This window comes from Xenopus laevis, chromosome 1S (genome assembly GCF_017654675.1).
Source record: "Xenopus laevis strain J_2021 chromosome 1S, Xenopus_laevis_v10.1, whole genome shotgun sequence".
NCBI classification, from domain to species: domain Eukaryota; kingdom Metazoa; phylum Chordata; class Amphibia; order Anura; family Pipidae; genus Xenopus; species Xenopus laevis.
Window position 1 is genome coordinate 93,785,325 of NC_054372.1, and position 21,740 is coordinate 93,807,064.

Genomic DNA, 21,740 nt, shown 5'->3' on the forward strand with positions numbered 1-21,740 from the left:
GCTAATAAAAGGCTGTCAGTCGCACAAGCAAAGCTCAGCCCTTTCATGTAAACAGCAGCGGAGTCTCGTAGGCTGTGAGCAGTGCCCCTTTCACTGCAGAGCCCTCTCGGTAAGCAGCCTGTGGAGGGGCAACGGCGCTTATTAAATGTGTTTTATGTCTGCTAGGGGCATAGGTGTATATAAGTGCTTAAATGGAGGTATTTCAATCAGTTATATTTTCAGCCTGGCTTTGTTTTATTATAACGTTTAGAGCGTAAGTTCTTTTGTGCCTCTTTCTCTCGGGTATCGGTTTTAGTTTTGTGTGTAATGTTACATGCACGCACCCATGTATTGCGGGATATGATTGCGCTTTAGACATAGTCTGAACAATAAACTTTGTGTGTTAAAGTGGCAGTCCTAAATGCATATGCGTGTTAATTTTATCGGTAAGGTTTGTGTCAGCGAGCGAGCGAGCATATTCTTTAAATTGCTGCAGTGAGGCAGTCTGCAGGGATAATGCGCTGCGTTGTAGTGTGTGCGTATGGATATGTACAGTGAGTACGTAGGCTGGATCATGTGGCCTGTACCACTGAACAGACTACAGGGGGGGGTTGAGCGTGAAACAAAAGGGCTGCTAATAATAATAATGTGGCCCCCGGTATATTGTGTTTACAGCTCCCTGTGCTGCGACCTGCCCATTTCTTTGCAGATGCATCGAATGAGGTCACTATTGTTATTGTTTACACGGCGGACTTTTTGCGGCCTCCCCTGTAGCATTCTCATGCATCAGATCGGGGGGATTGTGAGACAATGTGGCGACTCTTTGTGACTTGACTTTGTGCTTGTGTTGGAGACTCTTGGGGTGTATTTATAACGTGGACCTTAACCCTGATTGCCAAACAAAATAACATTTCAAATGTAAATAGCTAAATGGTGTAAATAAAGAAACTGGAAAGAGTCTTTGGAGATGGTTGTTGTTTTCTATCATAAGCAAAAACGTCATCATCAAGACTCCCTGCTAGGATGCTTCTATGCACAGGGATTAAGTATTCTACCTAAATGTTGGACTCTTCCAAGCACTTTGGTACCTCTGAACCTTGGGATGCAAATGTTCTCCTTGGATAATGGATCGTCTTTGTCTTGTGAGATATAAAGAATAAGCTCAGCCTGCTGCTTCTCTATGTGTCCATTCTGGAGGCTGTTTTAAATGTAATCAATTCCCCTATACAGTAAAATCCCCAATTAACGTTAATCAAGGGACCAGAAGAAAATGATGCAAAATCTGGGAAAATGCAACATCAGGGAAGTTCATTATGGAATGCATGTCTATATATTGGTGAGACCACAAAATATTGAGGGAAAACGTAAAATGCTGGCATGTAAAATTCTTCTACTTATTGTACAAGTAAAATATTTAAAATAGATCCATTGTTATTTTTCTGCCTTTCCGGAATTCACGTGCTTGGCCCTTCCGTCTGTATTCCCTGAGCTGGAGGTGTGGTTCATTGTGGGAAATCCCTGAACTCTGTCGTTTTAAGTTTTGGGAGTGCATGTTTGTTGCAAAAATGACTTGTTACAGCAAGAGTACAGCTGTGTTAGTAAATCCGATTTTTAATTGGGTAACTGAGGGTTTTCAAGCTGCTTTTAATAGTTGTCAAAGTGGGAAGAGTGTTTTATATTTATATTTCACATGATGCATAATATACAGAGCACCTTTCTTGACTCTTCTCTTATATGTGAATCTGTTCTGTATACAAGTCTGATGCCTTGGTTTTTTTTTTTCTAACTTTTATCAAATGCTAGAATCCTTCCTTTATTATAGGGAGGAAGAGATTGAGGAAATAAATTGAGTTGTACTTCAATGACAGCAGGAAAGTAGATATTTTGGCATGCTTAACCAAAATAAATAAAAAGCATGCTTTTATCTATTTTTTGTCATTTTTACAGAGACCGTAGTCTCTTGCATTTGTATTGTAGACTGCCTGTCCTAGAAAATGAAATGTGGGTGCTTTTAAAAATTGCATAAAGACAAAAATATTGAAGGTTTGGTAACAGCAGTGGTTGGCTGGTGTACATTCTGTTAGTAAACTAATATATGTACGTATGGGCCTGAAATTAGGTCAATCACATCTCTGATGTCACTTTCTTATTGGTTGTATGATAAATGCAATTTGTATCATCTTACATTTTGTGCTAAAATCACTAGTTAAACAAACTGAATATAGCTGTTTTGCCAGTAATATGGATTTCTGATGTATGGATCACTTGTAACTGTTTTATTTTCATACAGACAGAAAATGCTTCTTTTTTTTTTCTTTCTCTAATTATTGGCTGCCTCACCACACAGGACTCTTTTTCAATGCCATTTCTGCCAGTTCATTGAAACATTTAATTTGCTGTTTTGAAACAAACACAGATCTTAATATTCCCAGTCATGATGGACACATAGTTTCCAAATGTTTGCCATGTATAATGCTGCTAAAAGGTACTGGGAATCGTGTCAATAAAGAATTTTTATTTTTTAGGCCTGTGAAATTCAGGGAGTCCTCAAGTTACATACACCCGACTTACATACAACTCATACTTACAAACAGAGGCTATTATAGTAATGTACTGTGGTTTGCTTGACTTTTATTAGCATTTAGCTTTAATAAACCACTTCCCTTATCCCCTCTGGTATGTGGTGTCTACTGCACAGAAATGTAAAAATAAATACTATGTTAAGACAGACATCTGTCTATGTTGCATTTAATAAGTAAATGTATATGTTTCAAATAACCTACAAATTCAACTTAAGAACAAACCTATCTTGTACGTAACCCTGGGACTGCCTGTACATGCAAGTTAAACTTGTTTTAACCCCCCCCCCAGGTATAACTACATTTGCACATTGTTTTATCTCTATGGAACAGCACTGCCCTCTGTGGTTTCTTGATGAATACATTTTTGTAATTATAAATGCATTTCTAAAACCAGCCATTGTATTTGATGGCCCAGTGTTTTGTGAACAAAATATAGTTGTTGTGCACCTCCTAGATGAGAGAATGGTCCCTGAGCATATTTGTAGCATTTAATCATACAATGTCTGAACAAAATCACAAATGAGCAAACTTTCATATTTAATATATGATAATGTGGATCAGCACACATTGAAACATGGTGTTATTTATAAAGTTAAAATTGCATTGTACAGTGTGTTCACAAAAATATACACATGCTAACTATCAACCTATATCTAGCTAGTAAAAGCTGCTCGAAAGAGGCAGTGTTAATGATGAGTTATATTTTTTTTTCTTTTAGGGTCTCTTTCCAGCCATCTGGGATCTCTGCACTTCCAAATTCATTTTTTTCACAAATTCCTACCCACCCTCATAGTTTTGATTCCCATCCATCTTTTGGATCTTTTCTATCTCAGGATTGCCTTTTTGTTCTTTGGCCACCATGGTACAGAAGAAAACTACTGAAATGAAAGGATTTCACCGTTCTTTCAAGGTATGCTGAATGTTCGGATATGTTGTATATTCTACTATTGTATAGTGGCAGCAGAATAGACAGAAAATGGTCTGCTTTATACAAAACTTTTACCAGTGGGAGCTGAAAATATTGTTTATTAAGTGCACTTTTATTTTTTGTTATTGTGCCTTTAATCAGTTCTGATGCAGAATGCACTAGTTTCTATACTGCCCTGCAGTGTGACTCTCAATTACCAATCAATTTTGTATTGTAACTATTATAGTGAAAATATATACTGCATATTGTGAGTCAATCAGCTGCATTTATCCCAGAACATGTGCAGTGAATCTGCATTAAAGACAATTAGGAATTCCTGGGGACATCTTCAGAGACACAGATCTTCACTGATAAAAGGCTGTGGTTTGGGAAGTGGTGGTGGTGGGGGGGTATTGATGGCGAATATCTTAACACCACCTCTTGGCTAGATGTTTATCTGATCATGTAATCACACATCTTTCTGTCCCCCCAAGGCAGGATTAGAAAACTGCAAATATACAGTTACTGGCTGCTTTAAATACCAGTATAGGGCATAGTCGCCTATGGTGCTGAATTGAATAAGATGCAGATTGTAACAGACTTTTTTTAGATTTCAGAGGGGCAATGTAACGTAAACAGGCTTTTAATTGGAACTATTATGGACATTGTCTAAATATAGCTCAATTCTGAGTTTCAAAAAATCTTTTGACCCAGTCTGTATGAAGAGAGACTTAACGGAAGATATTATAGGGTAACTGTATTTCAGAAACTGTACAGATATTTAATTGATTATCTATTGAATGTTGTTACCCCCTGGTGACCTGCAATAGGTGCTCCCAACTCTTGCAGCACTGCCATTTCCAATTTCAATGTAAATGAAAGTACAAGCTGGTTATAGTTTCACAGCTCCTTTGCCATCAGTTGAACGGTCATTGTATATGTATTTGTACACATATAGGAACAGTATATTTATATATGCACACATGCATAGCTAGGTGGTAATTATTACATGTTGTTGCAATCAGAATTTAATTTTATGTGGTTAGGCAGTGATTTCTGTTCTTGGGTTGTTTTATCTATGGCTGAAAAAGTGTACAGAAAGGTTTAGTCAAGGCACGGTTTGGGTGTTGAATGCTGTTTTCACCATGTCAACACGTGTAAAACTCTCACTGCCTCTCTAGCCTCTCCACTCATAAAATCCCAGTGCTCTATCCTGTGTCGGTATGTGTTTTGTTCTGTTAGAACTAGTCCTTCCTTTATGTGACGCATGTCTTTGCGTCCTTCCCCCTTGTTTAAAATAAGACTTGTTGCTGGGCAGAGGTGGAAGGAAAATGGGAGGAGTTGAGGTGAGCGAATTTAAAAGAGCTGCCTGTGATTCATGAACACACTTCTGCTGACAGCTTGTTTTACATGCACTATTCCTCCTCTCATCTTGGGGAATTTTTAATTCTATTTTTTTTTTAATTCCACTGTCCTTGATTTGATGTTAAATCTTTGAACAAAAGCATATTTCTTATCATAAGCCCGGGTTCATTTGTTTCCCTCTACCCACTTGGGTATTGTGGAAAAACACATTTTTTTTTTTCTTTTTGCTTTTTTTTTTATAACAAATCATACAAACACAGACATGAACATCATAAAAGACATACATATTGAAAGTGGAGCCATCAGTTAAAATACCCTCTCATGCAAAACACAATATAAGTGAGTGTCTTCATATTCCAACCAAGTGCCCCAAATGTCCTCAAAGTTTTTGGCGCAGCCCCTAGTTATATAAACCAGGAAAAACACATTTCTAATGTTTTATGGGATCTGTTATCCTGAAACCCATTATCCAGAAAGTTCAGAATTACAGAAAGGCCATATCCCGTGGACTCCATTATAAACAAATAATCCAAATCTTAAAAAACCTATTTCCTTTTTCTCTGTAATAATGAAACGGTAGCTTGTACTTGATCCAACCTAAGATATGATTAATCCTTATTGGAAACAGAACTCGCCTATTGGGTTTTTCATGTTTACATGATTTTCTAGTAGACTAAAGGTATGAAAAGGTATGATCCAAATTAAGATTCATTATCCGGCCTTTATCCATTATCCATGCCTTTACTATGTTCCAGCACTTTTCATTCCTTACTCTCTCTTCGGCATTTTGTTTTATTGCTGCTTAGCTTCATGTGACATGCCTCTTGTGGATAAACCCATACCAGTTTGATGAGAGATTCTGTATTTATGTACACAGTTATATAGAAGACGGTATCTTCAATGTAAAGGCAGACTGATCTCTGTTAGCTAGTGTATTCATGATTTTTAGTGTGAGATTTTTCAAGGAAATTTCTTTTTCCAACAGGGTCAGAACCCTTTTGATGCAGCTTATGAGATGGAAGCCAGAAATATGTCGTCAGTGTTCAATTTTGACTGCCCCTCACGTCCTGGTAAGCAAACTATATGCATATGAGAATAGTCTGGGCATCAACAGCGCAGGCATAGAACACTACGTATCTAGCAAGAATCGCCATCTAGTATACAATTTTTACTTTTTGCCCTAGATGTGCCTTCCAGTGCCCCCATTGACATCCCTGATGCCAAAAAAAGAACAAAGAAAAAAAAACGCTGCAGGGCAACAGATAGCTTCACTGGGCGGTTTGAAGGTATGTGGTGTTAGGGGATTGCTTGTTTTCTCTGTACTGTCCCTGAATTTTGCTAGTTCTGGTTATCATACATCCAGTTCTATAACCTTTTATTTTCCCCCTGTACTTCTCTGTCTACACTGCTCTGTATGCATTATCACTGTGTATCAAAGTTTGCAGCAATCAGTGTCTCTCTGTAATCTATCTAGATATATACCAGCTACAGCAAGAAATTCTTGGCGAAGGTGCTTATGCAAAAGTTCAGAGCTGCATTAATCTCATCAACAATAAGGAGTATGCTGTGAAGGTGAGGGGGGATCTTATTTAAAAATAAAAAAAAGTTCATTACACTGTGCATTTCTTTGGACCTGGACCATTTACACTGTCAAACAGTGTTTTCTCCTGGGTGATAAAACAGAGAATACAGGGATACAACCCAGTGCTGACTCTCAGCAGAGACAGGAATAGCATCTAGATTTCACTAAGAGACATATATATATATATATATATATATATATATATATATATATATATATATATATATATATATATATATATATATATATATATATATATATATATATATATATATATATATATAATTTTTTTTTTTTTTTTTTTCATGTTTTTATGCCGGTGGTGAAAGCACTTGGTCTGACATAAACCATACACTTTAGTCATCCATGCACTGGGCCAAATTGAGCTAATCCAAACAAGTGAATATCAATTTTCTGATGGATTTTCAGACCTATTAGATGGCCCATGTATGGCCAGCTTTAAAGCTGACCTTAATTGTATTCTGATTTAATGTCAGACCCTATCTACTTTTACATGTAAGTGTTTCTATATACTGCTGTCTTGGTAGGGAACTTTGCATAGAAATTGTGATGAGTAATTTTTTTTCCTTCAGTAAAAGGCATTCAAGACTTAACAAAGAAAATATTTTGGAGCAACTTATTTAAATCTTAATCTGTTTTTCAGATAATTGAGAAAAGGCCTGGCCACAGCAGAAGCCGAGTTTTTAGGGAGGTGGAGATGTTGTATCAGTGTCAGGGACATAGGTAAGAAATATTTTACCTTTTCTCTGAGAATTTATTACAGTGATTTTTATTTAAACTCTAGTGTCAAACACTATATTATATACCTACATGTGGGATGACATGCACAGTACATCAAAGGGCACCTGTTGGGTAAAAATGTTATCCCCCAACCAAAGGTGCGGGCTAATAGAGCCCACATTCCGGTTGGGGTTAACAGTAGGTTTTTTTTTTTATCTGTTGTCTCAAGGGGGACACAGGGACTATGGGGTTAAGCTCCACCCTCCAGGAGGCAGGACACTTATTCAAATGAAAAAAGGGGGCGTGCCAGTACTGCGGCTTAACCCCAGGCTAGAGCCAATGTATTCAGTTTTTAAGTGTCCTGCTTACTAGGAGGATGGACAACCTGCAAGCTCCAAGTTTTCAAGCTTCAAGTAGACAGGGGTGCTACCACAATCAGGGCTACCTGTATCTGTTGAGTACACCCCCTCCGTGGGAGGCCCACTGGAGTCATTCCCTGGCCCATAGGCTATAACAGACTCGGTTAGGCATGCCTGCACTCCTTGAGGGAGAGCAGAGGGCCTTACAGTGCGGCTGCATGTGAGTATAAAGGCTACTTTTACCTCACGCTGTGGTTGCTCTCCCCCCTACCCAATCTGTTACTGCTCTGGCTGTTGTGCTGCATGTGGGGAAGTTTTGTCTTCTAGGAACACGCTGCGCCAGGGGGTACTGCATAGGTGTCTCCTGACTGTTGGCGCCATTAGCGCTTCAGCGCGCTTCCCCTGGAACGCATGGGTGAGGAGGGGGCGGAACCGCGTTCCAAGCCTCTCTCTCATGCCGCATCTCGCGCCCTTTCCAATGCGGCGGCCATTTTGCGCTTCCAATACTCCTCAACACGCTTCTCTTCTTACCCTGAGTTAACTATAGGGCGCAACATCCTGTCTAGCGCCTCTACAGAGTCCGTTTTTGCAGCGCATTTCCCTTGCAGCAGCCTATATCTTTTGGGGACAAAGCTGCTTTACTTCAGTGCGCACAGCCAGTTATTCAGCAGGTACCACAGACACTGCTCATGGCAGAAGGTAAGTCTGGGGGACTATTCCCCAGGGCGGGGGGGGGGGGCAGAGCACCAGCAACAGCAGGACAAATCACCTATTTTGCCTGCAAGAATTGCCAATCCAAAATCCCAGGGGGACAGGGGGAACCCCTTTGCAGATCTTGCTCCAAGGGAGCCTGTTTCAGGGGGCTCTAACTTCCCTCACACAGAACTATCGGGTCCCCCATCAGGAGACGACACTCCTCAAGACAACGCAGCCGGGCCCTCTTCAGAACCCCCTGCTCCTCTGTGGGCTCTGCAACTCTCACAGTCTCTGGCCTCCCTTCAAAATCTACCTGCTCTCGCAGATAATTTGGGTAAAGCCTTGACCAGACTGGGTCAAAGATCCAGCGGAAAACGCAAGAGACCAGAGCCTTCCAGACCACGCACAGGGACCCACACTCCCTCTGATGGTTCAACTGTGGGAGGGGATTCCTCTCATTCAGAGGGCGAACTTCTCCCCTCAGAGGCGTCGTCTGAGGATGAAGAGGAACTTGAGGATGAGGCTAAAGGCCACGATGTCCAACACGATATCGAACATATCATCAAAGGTGTTACTGAAGTATTAAAAGTTTCTCAGTCAAAGGAACAGGCTCAAACTTCCAGCTTGTTCAAAAGACAACACAAATCCTCGCTTTGTTTCCCATCTCACGATCAGCTCTTAGCTATCATACAAGAAGAGTGGAATTTTCCGGAACGAAAATTTCAAGCCACTCGCAAATTCTCCAAATCCTACCACTTTTCAAAGGAATTGGTTGACAAATGGTCTATGCCCCCTACAGTCGATGCTCCTGTCTCTCGTTTGTCAAAATCAACTACACTTCCAGTCACAGACGCGGCTGCATTCAAAGACCCATCTGAACGACGTCTCGAAGGTTTTCTCAAAGCCGTTTACTCGTCAGCCGGTTCTACCCTACGTCCAGTCCTAGCGTCGGCCTGGGTAGCCAGAGCGATTCAAGCATGGGCTGACTCCCTCCTTACTGATATTCAGGAGGGTGTTCCTAGAGTAGACCTCGTCTCATCTGTTCAATCTATAGCTGAGGCATCGGCCTATCTGTCCGAAACCACACTAGACACCGCACAGATCACAGCACGGACTTCAGCTCTATCAGTCAGTAGCCGCTAGGCGAACCCTCTGGCTGAAGAATTGGACGGCTGACCTCAGTTCTAAGAAGTCCCTAACTTCTATACCCTTTAAGGGACAGAGACTATTCGGTGAGGAACTCGAGAAAATTATTTCCCAAGCCACTGGGGGAAAGAGCACATTCCTCCCACAAGCTAAGGCTAGATCTACTCAGTCCTTTCGTCAAAGAAAATTTTTTCGAGGCCAATCTGCCCGATCTTCACGAAGATACAGTCCGCCTCGACGCTCCAATTTTCGATCCAAACCTTCTGACAAGGGACGCCCAACTTGGAAGAATTCCAAATTCCAGAACAAATCTTCCTCCGACAAGCCAGTATCAGGCTGACGGGCCATCCCCTCCGGAACCGCAGCAGTCCATAGGGGGAAGACTTCTGCAATTCCGGGAGGTGTGGAGTCGACACTCCTCAGACGCCTGGGTCAACGAAATCATCACAGAGGGTTATCATCTCGATTTTTCGTCCCTTCCCCCAAGAAAATTCCTCATGTCCAGAATTCCAACCAGTCCCACCAAGGGCCAGGCCTTTCTGGATTGCATCAACAAGATGGAGCAAAGTGGGGTGATCGTCCCGGTACCCCCATCAGAGACTTTCTCCGGTTTCTACTCCAACCTCTTTCTAGTTCCCAAGAAGGACGGTCATTCAGGCCGGTTCTAGACCTGAAATTCCTCAACAAGTACATCCGCTCCGGTTCTAGTCATTCGAGGCATGGAGTCGAGGGAATTCCTGATGTCCCTAGACATCAAGGATGCTTACCTTCACGTCCCAATTTGGCCTCCTCATCATCGGTTTCTGAGGTTCGCCTTCAAGAATCGTCACTTCCAGTTTGTGGCGCTCCCCTTCGGTCTCACATCAGCCCCCAGGGTGTTCACCAAACTTATGGCGGTGACGGCTGCGGCATTGCGGCTTCAGGGGATTTTGGTGACCCCTTATCTGGACGATCTGCTACTCAAGGCCAGCACAGCAGAGAGGAGCGAAGAGGATCTCCGTCGCGCGATTGTCCTGCTACAAGAATTCGGTTGGACCATCAACTGGAAGAAATCCAACCTTGTTCCCAGTCACCAGATGACCTTCCTGGGTCTCGAGTTCAATACTCTGACACAACGTGTCTTCCTCCCACTCGACAAACAGGAGAAGCTACGATCTCTTTCCAAACTTCTCCTGCACTCTCCGTGCCCTACTGTTCATCTGGCCATGAAAGTCCTGGGATCAATGGTGTCCACCATAGAGGCGGTACCCTTTGCTCAACTTCACCTACGCCCCCTTCAATCCAACATTCTAGCTGCCTGGAAGGGCGGATCTCTCCTTCAGAAGATGAATCTTCTACCCTCCACCAAGCTGTCTCTTCAGTGGTGGCTCAAGCCGAGCAATCTTTCCAGGGGTCAATCCTGGGCCACACCGGATTGGACGGTTCTCACGACCGACGCCAGTCTCCTGGGGTGGGGAGCAACATTCAACTCCCTATCCGCACAAGGTCTGTGGTCTCCCGCGGAGTCCAAACTCTCCATAAACATCCTGGAACTCCGCGCCGTAAAGTTGGCGCTCCTTCACTGGTCCTCTCTTCTCCAGGCCAAAGCGATAAGAGTCCAAAGCGACAACTCCACCACAGTCGCATACATAAACCGCCAATGAGGAACCCGTAGCAGAGCAGCGCTAGCGGAAGTTCAGCAGATTCTAAGTTGGGCAGAATCCAATGCGGCAAGGCTGTCCGCCATTCACATCCCGGGAGTCGACAACACCAGAGCGGACTTTCTCAGCCGCAATCTCCTGGACCCAGGGGAATGGGAACTTCACCCGGAAGCCTTTGCGGACCTCGTTCGTCGTTGGGGGCATCCTCAAATCGACCTGATGGCCTCCAGGAACAACCGCAAAGTGAACACTTTCTTCGCCCGCTCACGGGATCCTCTCGCTGCAGGAGTCGACGCCATGACACAACGTTGGCTGTTCGACCTGGCCTAAATGTTCCCGCCTCTTCCCATGTTACCGCGGGTTCTAAAGAAGATCAAGCGGTCCCCTGTCACAGTCATTGTCATAGCTCCATTCTGGCCCAGAAGAACGTGGTTCTCGGATCTCCGGGACATGTCCATAGCACCGCCCGTTCGCTTGGCCCTCAGGAACGATCTACTCCGCCAGGGTCCCATCTCCCACCAAAACCCGGGCCTCTTCGTTTTGACGGGTTGGCTATTGAGGCGGCCATCTGGAAACGACAGGGAATAGCGGAGGATGTCATTGCTACTATGCTGCAATCACGCAAGCCCACTTCATCTAAAGCTTATCACAGAGTCTGGCGCAACTATTGGAATTGGTGCAACGACACTGCAATTCCCATCTCCAGCCCCTTTTCCTTCACGGACTGTAACATCCCTAGAGTGCTGTCTTTTCTCCAACGGGGTCTGCAGTTGGGCCTGAAGCTCAGTTCCTTGAAAGTTCAAGTTTCAGCTCTCTCTGTATTGTTTCAACACCGTTTGGCTCTGGATGATTCCGTCCGCACCTTTCTGCAGGGTGTAGCACACATCAGTCCTCCATTCCGTCCACCAGTCCCTGGCTGGGACCTGAATACTGTTTTGGATGCTCTCTTGGATCCCCCCTTCGAGCCTCTCGGGACTGTCTCTGAACAATGGCTTACCTCGTGGCAATATCCTCAACTCGGAGAGTGTCCGAACTCGGTGCCTTATCTTGCGATCCTGCCTTCCTTGTCTTCCACAAAGACAAAGCGGTGCTCCGCACCTTACCGTCCTTTCTGCCTAAGGTGGTTTCATCCTTTCACATAAATCAGGAGATCGTTCTACCCTCACTCTGCCCGGATCCCAAGAACGACAAAGAACGCAGACTTCATAGTCTGGACGTTGTCCGGGCTCTCCGCTGGTATATTCAGAGATCCAAGGATTTTCGACTGTCTCAAAATCTTTTCGTACTGCCTTCTGGGGCCCGCCGAGGTCTGGCAGCATCCAAGACCTCCATTGCTCGATGGTTACGGGAGACCATTCGTCAGGCTTACCTAGCCAAAGGTAAATCTCCGCCAGAGGGCGTCTGAGCCCATTCCACGAGGTCGGTGGGAGCCTCCTGGGCATGGCGCAACTCGGCTTCTTTGGACCAGATCTGCAGAGCGGCTACCTGGTCCTCCGTTCATACCTTCACAAAATTTTACAAAATTGACAGTTTTCCTCTGCGGAAGCCGCCTTTGGCCGCAAGGTGTTGCACTCTGTGGTGCAATAATGTGTCTTTTCTCTCGCTCCCACCCTGCTGTTCTGGGGCTGCTTTGTTAAGTCCCCATAGTCCCTGTGTCCCCCTTGAGACAACAGAGAAAACAGGATTTTTGATACTCACCGTTAAATCTGTTTCTCTGTAGTCGATAGGGGGACACAGGGCTTCCCGCCCTATGCGAGTTTGACCATGTTGGTCTGTGTGGAATTTCTTCCTGAGTTATCTGTTCTGCCGTTAATATTTTATATGAGCATTACTTATGTTTTTTGGTTAGCAGGTCTTTGGTACCAACTGAATACATTGGCTCTAGCCTGGGGTTAAGCCGCAGTACTGGCACGCCCCCTTTTTTCATTTGAATAAGTGTCCTGCCTCCTGGAGGGTGGAGCTTAACCCCATAGTCCCTGTGTCCCCCTATCGACTACAGAGAAACAGATTTAACGGTGAGTATGAAAAATCCTGTTTTTTTTGTTTTAACGCTCCTCATCTGCGTTGGGCTACCTGCACCGGGAGGGAGCTCCCAGTGTGAGCAGCCATGTTGTGCAGCTTTTCATTATGTGCATGCGAGTGACCGGACATGGCTGCTCGCACCAGGAGCTCCCTCCCGTTGTGGGTAGCCTGGTGGGGGGCATTTTTTTCTTTTTAAAACTACTGTTATCCCCAACCGGAATGCAGGCTCTATTAGCCCACACCTTTGGTTGGGGATAACATTTTTACCCAACAGGTGCCCTTTAAGCTATCACCAATTTGTTTGCTTGTTATCCTTTCTTGTCTTCATGATATCTGCGTACTTTAGACTTGTGTAAATTGTAGTCATGTACACTTTTGACCACAACAAAAATATTCTTCTTCTCTACAGCAATGTATTGGAACTAATAGAGTTCTTTGAAGAAGAAGATAAATTCTATCTGGTGTTTGAGAAGATGTGTGGTGGTGAGTGTTCTTTGCATCCCTTTTTAGACAAAACTTTGATTTATATACTGAAACACATTTTATAATAAGTAAAATGCCTGCTCTTACTGTGTACTTTTGTAAAATAAAATTTATCTAGAAGAATAAAATTGCTGGAAGGTTTTCAACCTACAATAGCTGTGTGAGACTCATAATGGAACTATTTAGTCATTTCTATGCTCACACTGATTACACTAAATGGTTTTTTTTTTCTTTGAACTTGTGTACAGTATATTAAGAAAAATCACGTTTGCCGGCAATTTTTTTTTCTTTTTCAATCAGATATGTTAAAGCTAAGTGGGTGTTCCAAGTCCTCTGTTTTCATAGCTGCGAAATTAAGATAACCTTTCTCTTGTCCACCTAAAGTTAACAATTCCTGTTCTAAAATTAACTTTGTATTTGGTCTACAGGTTCCATACTGAATCACATTCACAGGCGCAGGCATTTCAATGAACGGGAGGCCAGTTTTGTGGTGCGGGACATTGCAGAAGCTCTGAACTATTTGCACAACAAAGGTGTGTTCTCGGCTGAGTAGGTCACTTACAATCAAGGTTGAAGGGAAAATAAATTTGTTAATGAACCCTGCAGGCTTGAGTCATCCAGCATCCAGGTCTTTTGAGTGACCCAGTTCTATATTATTTTGCAGGTATAGCACATAGGGACCTGAAACCCGAAAATATTCTTTGTGAAAGCCCTCATCAAGTAAGTCTGCTCGTTAAAGTTATGTATCTAATCGAATTGGTGAGGGTCATATTGGAAGAGATATTCAAAAACATGATATTAAAGTAACTTACTTTATACATTTCCTAACACAATTCAGCACAGGCATGGAAAGCTCCGAATTACGGAATGCCCATCTCCCATAGACTCCATTTTATCTAAAAATTCCAAATGTTAAATATTTTTCCTTTTTCTCTGTAATAATAAAACAGTACCTTGTACTTAATCCAAACTAAGCTATCATTAACCCTTATTGGAAGCAGAACCAGCCCATTGGGTTTATTTAATGTTTACATGATTTTCTAGTAGACTTAAGGTATGAAGATCCAAATTATGGAAAGATCCGTTATCCGAAAACCCCCAGGTCCCAAGCATTCTTGATAACCGGTCCCATACCTGTAATACAATGTCCTACATATTGCCTGCTATTATATTGTTGCTTGATTGCCCTTACGCATAACCTATTATTCATTATAAAAAGTATGTGCAATGCATTAAACAAGGACCACTGAAAATTGTTTATGTACTTTTTTTCAATGATGACACTTGTCTGTTTTGTCCCTTCATTAACATGCTAAAAAAAAAAACAACTAAACATTTTGGGGGACTTGTACATTATTTATTGTGTTCTGTTTGTTCTAAAGGTGTCACCAGTGAAGATTTGTGACTTTGACCTTGGAAGTGGTATTAAGCTGAACAGCGACTGCTCCCCAATCTCCACCCCAGAGCTGCTGACACCAGTAAGAATTTATTTTAAATTATGGTCTCTTCTCTACTATGCTCCACGCTTACTGCAAAAGTAGGCAGTCTTAAAGGAAGCTACTTTGAAACTACCAAACTTGTATGCAGTAATTTTTCAAGAAACAAATGTCGTGATAAAAACATTTATTAGTATAGCTTTCCCTTTGCAGTCTAAAGGTTCAACACAGACCGGTATACTGGGGATAGAATGTGCATGCTTTGCTCCCTTCCTGGCACCGGTCTTTCCCTGAAGTCATACATGTGTAGTACATAGAATTAGTAACGTTAAGAGAAAGTGCAAAGACCTGAGGTATTCAGCCTACCGTTAAGTGTGGCTGTCTCACTCACTTGAGCATTAATTCTGATTGCTGCAGATCCTTACTTTAGTTTAGTTTAACTTTTCATCACCCAACCTCCTATTTCCATTCTTTATTTAGCACCAAAACATTTATACAGTGCTTTGGAGATTGTTCATGGCTCGCATCAGTCCTTGTCTCGGCAAAATTTACAATCTAAGGAAGAATCTACAGATTCACATTAAAGATCAGAGTCCATTTAATAGGGAGCCACTTCAATTTTTATAGTACAGGTGGAAACGCATGCAGATGGTCCTGGTTTTACACACTTCATTTTTTTTTTTTCTTAGCTTTTAGTCATTACACGATAAAGGATATCTGGTGGTTGTCCGCTGGCTTCCAGGGGCCTTCACACCCACACACCCACTCTCCTCCCTTCTGCCTTTTCTCAGAAAGCAACTGTTCCCTGGCATAATCCCAGGGTTTTTCTGGCAGAGGCTTCAGTAGGGAGTAAAAACTTTGTCCGAAAGTGACCTTGTGTGCTTATTAACCTTTGCCTGGTAGCTACTTTATATATGCTAGTTGACAATAAAACTTATTTTACTTGCACAGCATATGCATTTAAAAAAATAGATGTATACTTATATATTCAGCTGTCCATTTCTTTTGCTTTTTTTTTTTTTTTAAATCACATGTATCTAATGTGCATATTTTTTCCTCCTGGATGATTTTCATACTACAGAATATATTCTAAAATAGTGTTTCTGTTTAACTGTTAGTGATCCTTTCTTTGAAATTAAATTTAAACAAAGCACTTAATACGATCACATTTAAAAGTTGGTCAGCTGTGCCATTTTTTTTTTTACATTTTGTTTTTTAATTTTTATATTAATATGGTGCTCAAAGTCTAGTTTGTCATTGTTTTGAATACACATATTGATAGCTATGTTGGTAAAACTACCACTTTTCTATTTTAATATAGTAAAAGAGTTTTTTGCCAAGTTAAACTGACTTTACCACTGGCTAAATTTAGCTTTACAGTTGTTGGTATCTGTGCATTAATAGAAGCATCTGTCCTTACAGTGTGGATCTGCAGAGTATATGGCCCCTGAAGTTGTAGAAGCTTTTAATGAAGAAGCATCAATATACGATAAACGTTGTGACTTGTGGAGTCTTGGAGTGATCTTGTACATCATGTTGAGTGGATATCCTCCATTTGTGGGTCACTGTGGGAGTGATTGTGGCTGGGATCGAGGCGAAGCCTGTCCTACATGCCAAGTAAGATTTCTTTCTTATTTTCCCTGTATCTGTAGTTGCATGTGTTCATGCTTTCACAATTCAATTTTGAGCTCCGCTTAATTTGCATTTTCTCCATATTTTCCTGCAGAACATGCTTTTTGTAAGTATTCAGGAAGGAAAGTATGAATTCCCTGAGAAAGATTGGGCTCATATCTCAACTGGAGCCAAAGATCTTATCTCAAAACTGCTGCTTCGGGATGCCAAGAAGAGACTGAGTGCAGCACAAGTCCTGCAGCACCCATGGGTGCAGGGGGTAAGTTGGTTATATGTATTAAATTGTTCATCCAGCATGTAAAGCCTGATTCTTCTGTTCCTTACTTTTTCTTTTCCTTTTTTTTTTTCTTCAATTTTAGAATGCGCCTGACAACACTCTTCCCACTCCAATTATCTTGCAACGGTGAGTAGCATGGTACTTCTGCCCATGAATTTTGCATTTTAAAATAATTACTGGTTCTTTACTTGAGGTGAATGATGACATCTGTGAGTTTAGCAAGTGAAGTAAAGTCTGTCACCTTAACTTTAATGATCTCTACTGCTATGTATGTTTGAAACCAGTATGCCATTATCTTTGTTGTATCTGTGTAGTCACTACTACCCACATTGGAAATGTTTTGTGTAGATAAAAAATTACAATTACTGTTTAAACATTATTGATGGCTGCATAAACAGTGCTTTTCGTCAGGCAGTTTCTTTTAAGCAATTTGTGTTGAAAAGCACAGTACTGGCACTGTAAAGTATTGACTATTTGGGTCAATGGCAGGTGGTAGGGAGCAATTTTGGAATTCAAGTCCTCTAAAAATGCCCCTTGCATAATGGATTACAATTGAATCTAATTATATAGCTAATTTCCTTTTCTTTAATCTACCCTGCACAGGAACAGCAGTGCCAAAGATCTTACTTCATTTGCGGCAGAAGCCATTGCAATGAACCGCCAGCTAATGGAACGGGAGGAGGAAGAAGAAGGAACAGAAAGCTCCTTATCCTGCCCCATTGTGGTGAAAGCTACCTCTTGCTCCATGCAACTATCTCCACCTTCAGAGTCAAAACTGGCAAAAAGGCGACAACAGGGCAGCAAGGGGGGATTATCCCCTCCCAGTTTGGCACCCCTGCTTATTGTCAGTGACTAAATATAAGTGTCTATATTTTCATTTGAGCCGCGTGTGCATTTGCGACTTGTTTTATTTGCCTATCCCGGTGAATGGGTCTTCCTTACACTGCTTTTGGCCCACTGTTCCATTAACAGTTTGTTAAGGTGGTACGCACAATAATTCATCCTATTACGCATTTAACAATTTCTCTAAGGTGCCGTATAGAAATATTTGGGCTCAGAATCTTACGATTTGTTCCCCTCCTTTGCTGATTGCAATTAATTCTTCTCAGAGCGCTGCATGAAATCAAGTTGCTATGCTGGGCAAAGCAACAATAGTACAACATTTTTCTCTAGAATTTTTATACTGCTGAACACCACGAAAGGGATTTAAAACTTTTATTACAAAAAGTGCAGGTTTTTAAAGCTTAAACTTGGATAAAATGAGCTGTTGATTTTTAAATTCCCTTCAGATTTAGTTCATGAAAATATCCAACATCTTTTCAGTGGTTACAGTATGAATCCTAGAAATCCATTCTGGTCTGTATGAAACTGCCTATGGCGAGGCACAGAATGATTGAAAATGAGTCAAATGTCCTTATAGAGCAGTGCGTGAAGAAAACGTGTATGTATAAAATATAGTATACTCACAGTGGTGTGAGTATTTTATATGGGATAATATATTCTTTTTAATACATGAATATTCTACCCAGCAAAAGATTTCATATTGGCTGGATTCCATTTAATTTGCTGGAGTATGAAGGTGTTTTTTCCATTCAAAAGATCCTTTAAGAAAATGCCTTAAAGGCTTTTTTTTTGTTTTCCATATATTTTTTATTTTGTTTTTACCAAAGGTTCACTATATTGCTGTTTTCTTAACAGGAAGAGAATTCCTGTGTTGACAGACTGTGAAATTACTCCTTTCACCAATGGGTATGTGTAGGAGGTATGGGGTTGGGTTTGGTGTCCGAAGCAAACATGTAGCATTGAAATTAATATTTGTGGTGCAAAAGTGTTGATTTATTCACCCATCCATTGTAGAATTGGGAGAAAAGGCCTGCATGTGTGGGAAACAGCCATTCAGATTTAGAAGTGTTACTCAAGCTCCTGCACTCCTGACCATGCACATATAATGGATGCCCTCACTTTTTTTTGCTTGGTTGATTTTGGTTTCTTACTTGAGCTGAGTTTATTATCCACCTTTGCTTAAGCCGTGATGTCAATTGCTGTCCTTTAGAAACTGTTCTCAATTTGAAACTGCCTCTGCGTTTATGGTATAAGTACTGTAACGCCCCCTGTACACTTGAGTATGATTATCTGCTAAGGGAAGCAGACTTTGAGTTCCCCACATTGTAATTTAAGTAAGATTTGCTACTTATTTTCCAAGAAAGAAGATATCAAATAACTGTTTAGAGAGCAGTATTTCTAAATGCAGATAGATCTTGATCATGTGGTTTAGAGAATGAGTGTAAAAGCCAATTGATCCACTGATTACTGTTATTGCTGAATATACCCAGTTTTTATGCAGGAAACAAGATTTGATAATTCGATTTGAACTGCTTATACACTAACCCCATGTCATTAGGGTGATAATGATCTAGTCCTGGATAGTTTAAACTCCACATCCTGCTAAATTGTAACATGAATAAGGTCTCAGAAAATGTCTGAAGTGGATCCTTATTGTGCTATATAACATGGGGCGAGTGGTCATATATTATGATGGATTTAAATTGTGTCCATTAAGGACTGAGGTGGCACACCAACATGCATCATACATATTCACTGATTTATAATCTGCCCATGTGAATTGGCAATTACGATTCATCAAGCATGGTTGCACAGAAACTAGTTTAATTTGCAAACTGTAGTAAGGTGTGAGCTAAACTAAAAATCTAACATATTGGTAGATTGCATGGACAGAACTTGGTTACCCAGGGGTTTAGGCCAAGTTGCTTCCCAAAACTGCAGCTTTAGAAATGTTAGTGAAGATAGAATGTTCAGGTTTTGTATGTGTACTGATCTTTTCATAGAAGTTTTGCAGAGGGAGTTCCTGGAGGTCACATTGAGTAATGGTATGTACAATTTGGGAAAGAATATGCTCAAAGTTGTGTAATACTCCACATAAGCATTCCCAAATGTTTGGGTTACTGCTCAAAGGGTAGGGATGTTTTGATGCAGCATAGTTCTTTGGTTTGTTGGACAAAGTATATAAATGTGTGGTTTTAAAGTAAATTGCTGCTCTGGTAAGGATTGATCATACTATTGTAAGGAAAGCTTTTGCCATGTATTTCTGCATTTGGGAAGCTGTAGTTGTCTGTCTACAGACTGCTTTTTTAAAATTTCCAAATGCTTGCTAAAAACGTTGTTTTAATTTCCAACCCTAGTTTATGAGAGTGTTTGCTTGGCTGTATTTGTTCAGTTAATTCATTCATTCACAGCTTTGAAAAGTAAGGTTCTTTGACGGTATGGATTTCACATCACAGAAGAAATTAATGTGCAAAAAGACCAGTGTTCCAATAGGGGGTATTTATTGTGTGCAGAAAACAGGTGCCGTCTGCCATGCTTTTTGCACTTTATGTACTTTCTGCACATACGTATTGCAGTAGGTCTATGCACTCCAAATCGCAGCACAGAGACTGGTATGCTCCCTGATGAACACAGTGCTGCCCATGTTAGCCAGCACTGTATTCATGAGGGGCAGGAGGCACTTAGGTGCCCCCACTCCCCTCCTGACTTGTGTGTCTTTGAAACACACAAGTTAGTGCTGGTGGTCACAGGCCATAAGCCGGATGCAGAGTCTGCCAGACCCCCGGACAGAGCATGTACTAAGATCAAGCTTTTCTGTAATTAAAAAATTGCCAGTGGTCTATTTCTATTTTACTTTTAGACAATGTTATGCCCTACATGTAGCCATGCAAAAGTGAACTTAAACATTATGGACCTGCTTTTATAGACATGCATGTGGTGATGCTCTGCTATGAAAATGAATGTTCAGGAGTTTTGTAGCCCAAGTGCAATTTTAAGGGGGCATTGTCAGGATAAATGCTTCTCTCACAATACAGATAGCCCCAAATTGCCACAGGAATTGGCATAAAGTTCAGATAGCTTAATGAATGCATTCGGCTAATTGGGCTAGCCCAATTCATATCGGTTTGCCTATGTTTTTCTGCATGTGTGTATCGCGTATACACATTTGGGATGTGTGTTTCTCCACATGTCTACAAGAATGTATAGAAAAAAATTTAAATTTGAAAGCTTTACAAAGCTATCAGGGTGTTTCACATTCAGTCACCCTCATAGGGTTGATATACACAATCATGTTGGGATCTAGACATTCCATTACCAGAATGATGAGCACTGAGTCTGATACCCCTATGTGCCCATATTACTTGTGTTGTACCCTCAGCTAAGAGTGAGTGCTTCCCATATACTGCAGAACTAGAATTGGAGATCCCGCTAAAGGGATCCATCTGCAATTTTGCAATTTCTTGAATTGTTTTTTCAAGTATTTTTTTCTTTTGTTCTATCCAGAAGAAGATTTTCTTATATTAAGAACACTTGAATCTGCTGTGTGCAGAAACCTGTATGAAAACATTGTTGAGGTCAGGGAAAAGTATTGTAAGGGTTATGAAATGACATTCCCAGTGGCTTTATTCCTTGGGAAATACATTTTTTCTCTTTAAATCCCCTTCTCTCAAGGTAGTCCAGGGAAATGGATTTAATCGTATCTGGTCTTTTTGTCGTCAAACTCTTAGCAGATGTTGCTTTGTTTTTGTTTTTTTCTATTACCTATGCGAATGGAAGTTATCAACCTGTAAAATGCCTTTGTTTGTTTTTTATGAAAAGGCACTTCAGCTTTATATTGAAAGTGTTACATTGTAGGGAAATGCCTATGAAACATAAAATAACCCATTTTGTATAAGCATCTTATTGGGAATACCATTTTACCCCCTCTTAAGAAAATCAGGATGAGAGGTTCTGAAAGTTTTATTAATACCGAGATGTAAGGGGATTTTTTTTTTTTTTTAAAGGGGTTGTTCACCTTCAAACAACTAGTTGTTATCAGATAGATCACCA

At 41.3% G+C, this 21,740-nt stretch overlaps 1 protein-coding gene across 1 annotated transcript; it reads left to right on the forward strand.

Annotated features, from left to right (window-relative positions):
- Positions 1-47: 47 nt before the first annotated feature.
- Positions 48-21,201, forward strand: mknk2.S (MAPK interacting serine/threonine kinase 2 S homeolog). Its single transcript, NM_001097096.1, is given in 14 exon segments — positions 48-109; positions 3,280-3,471; positions 5,819-5,903; positions 6,018-6,119; positions 6,308-6,405; positions 7,080-7,159; positions 13,429-13,502; positions 13,931-14,035; positions 14,167-14,222; positions 14,885-14,980; positions 16,361-16,555; positions 16,665-16,829; positions 16,930-16,973; positions 17,451-21,201. Coding segments are annotated over 13 exon segments (1,404 nt in total). The 5' UTR covers positions 48-109; positions 3,280-3,420; the 3' UTR covers positions 17,704-21,201.
- The last annotated feature ends 539 nt before the right edge of the window (positions 21,202-21,740 follow it).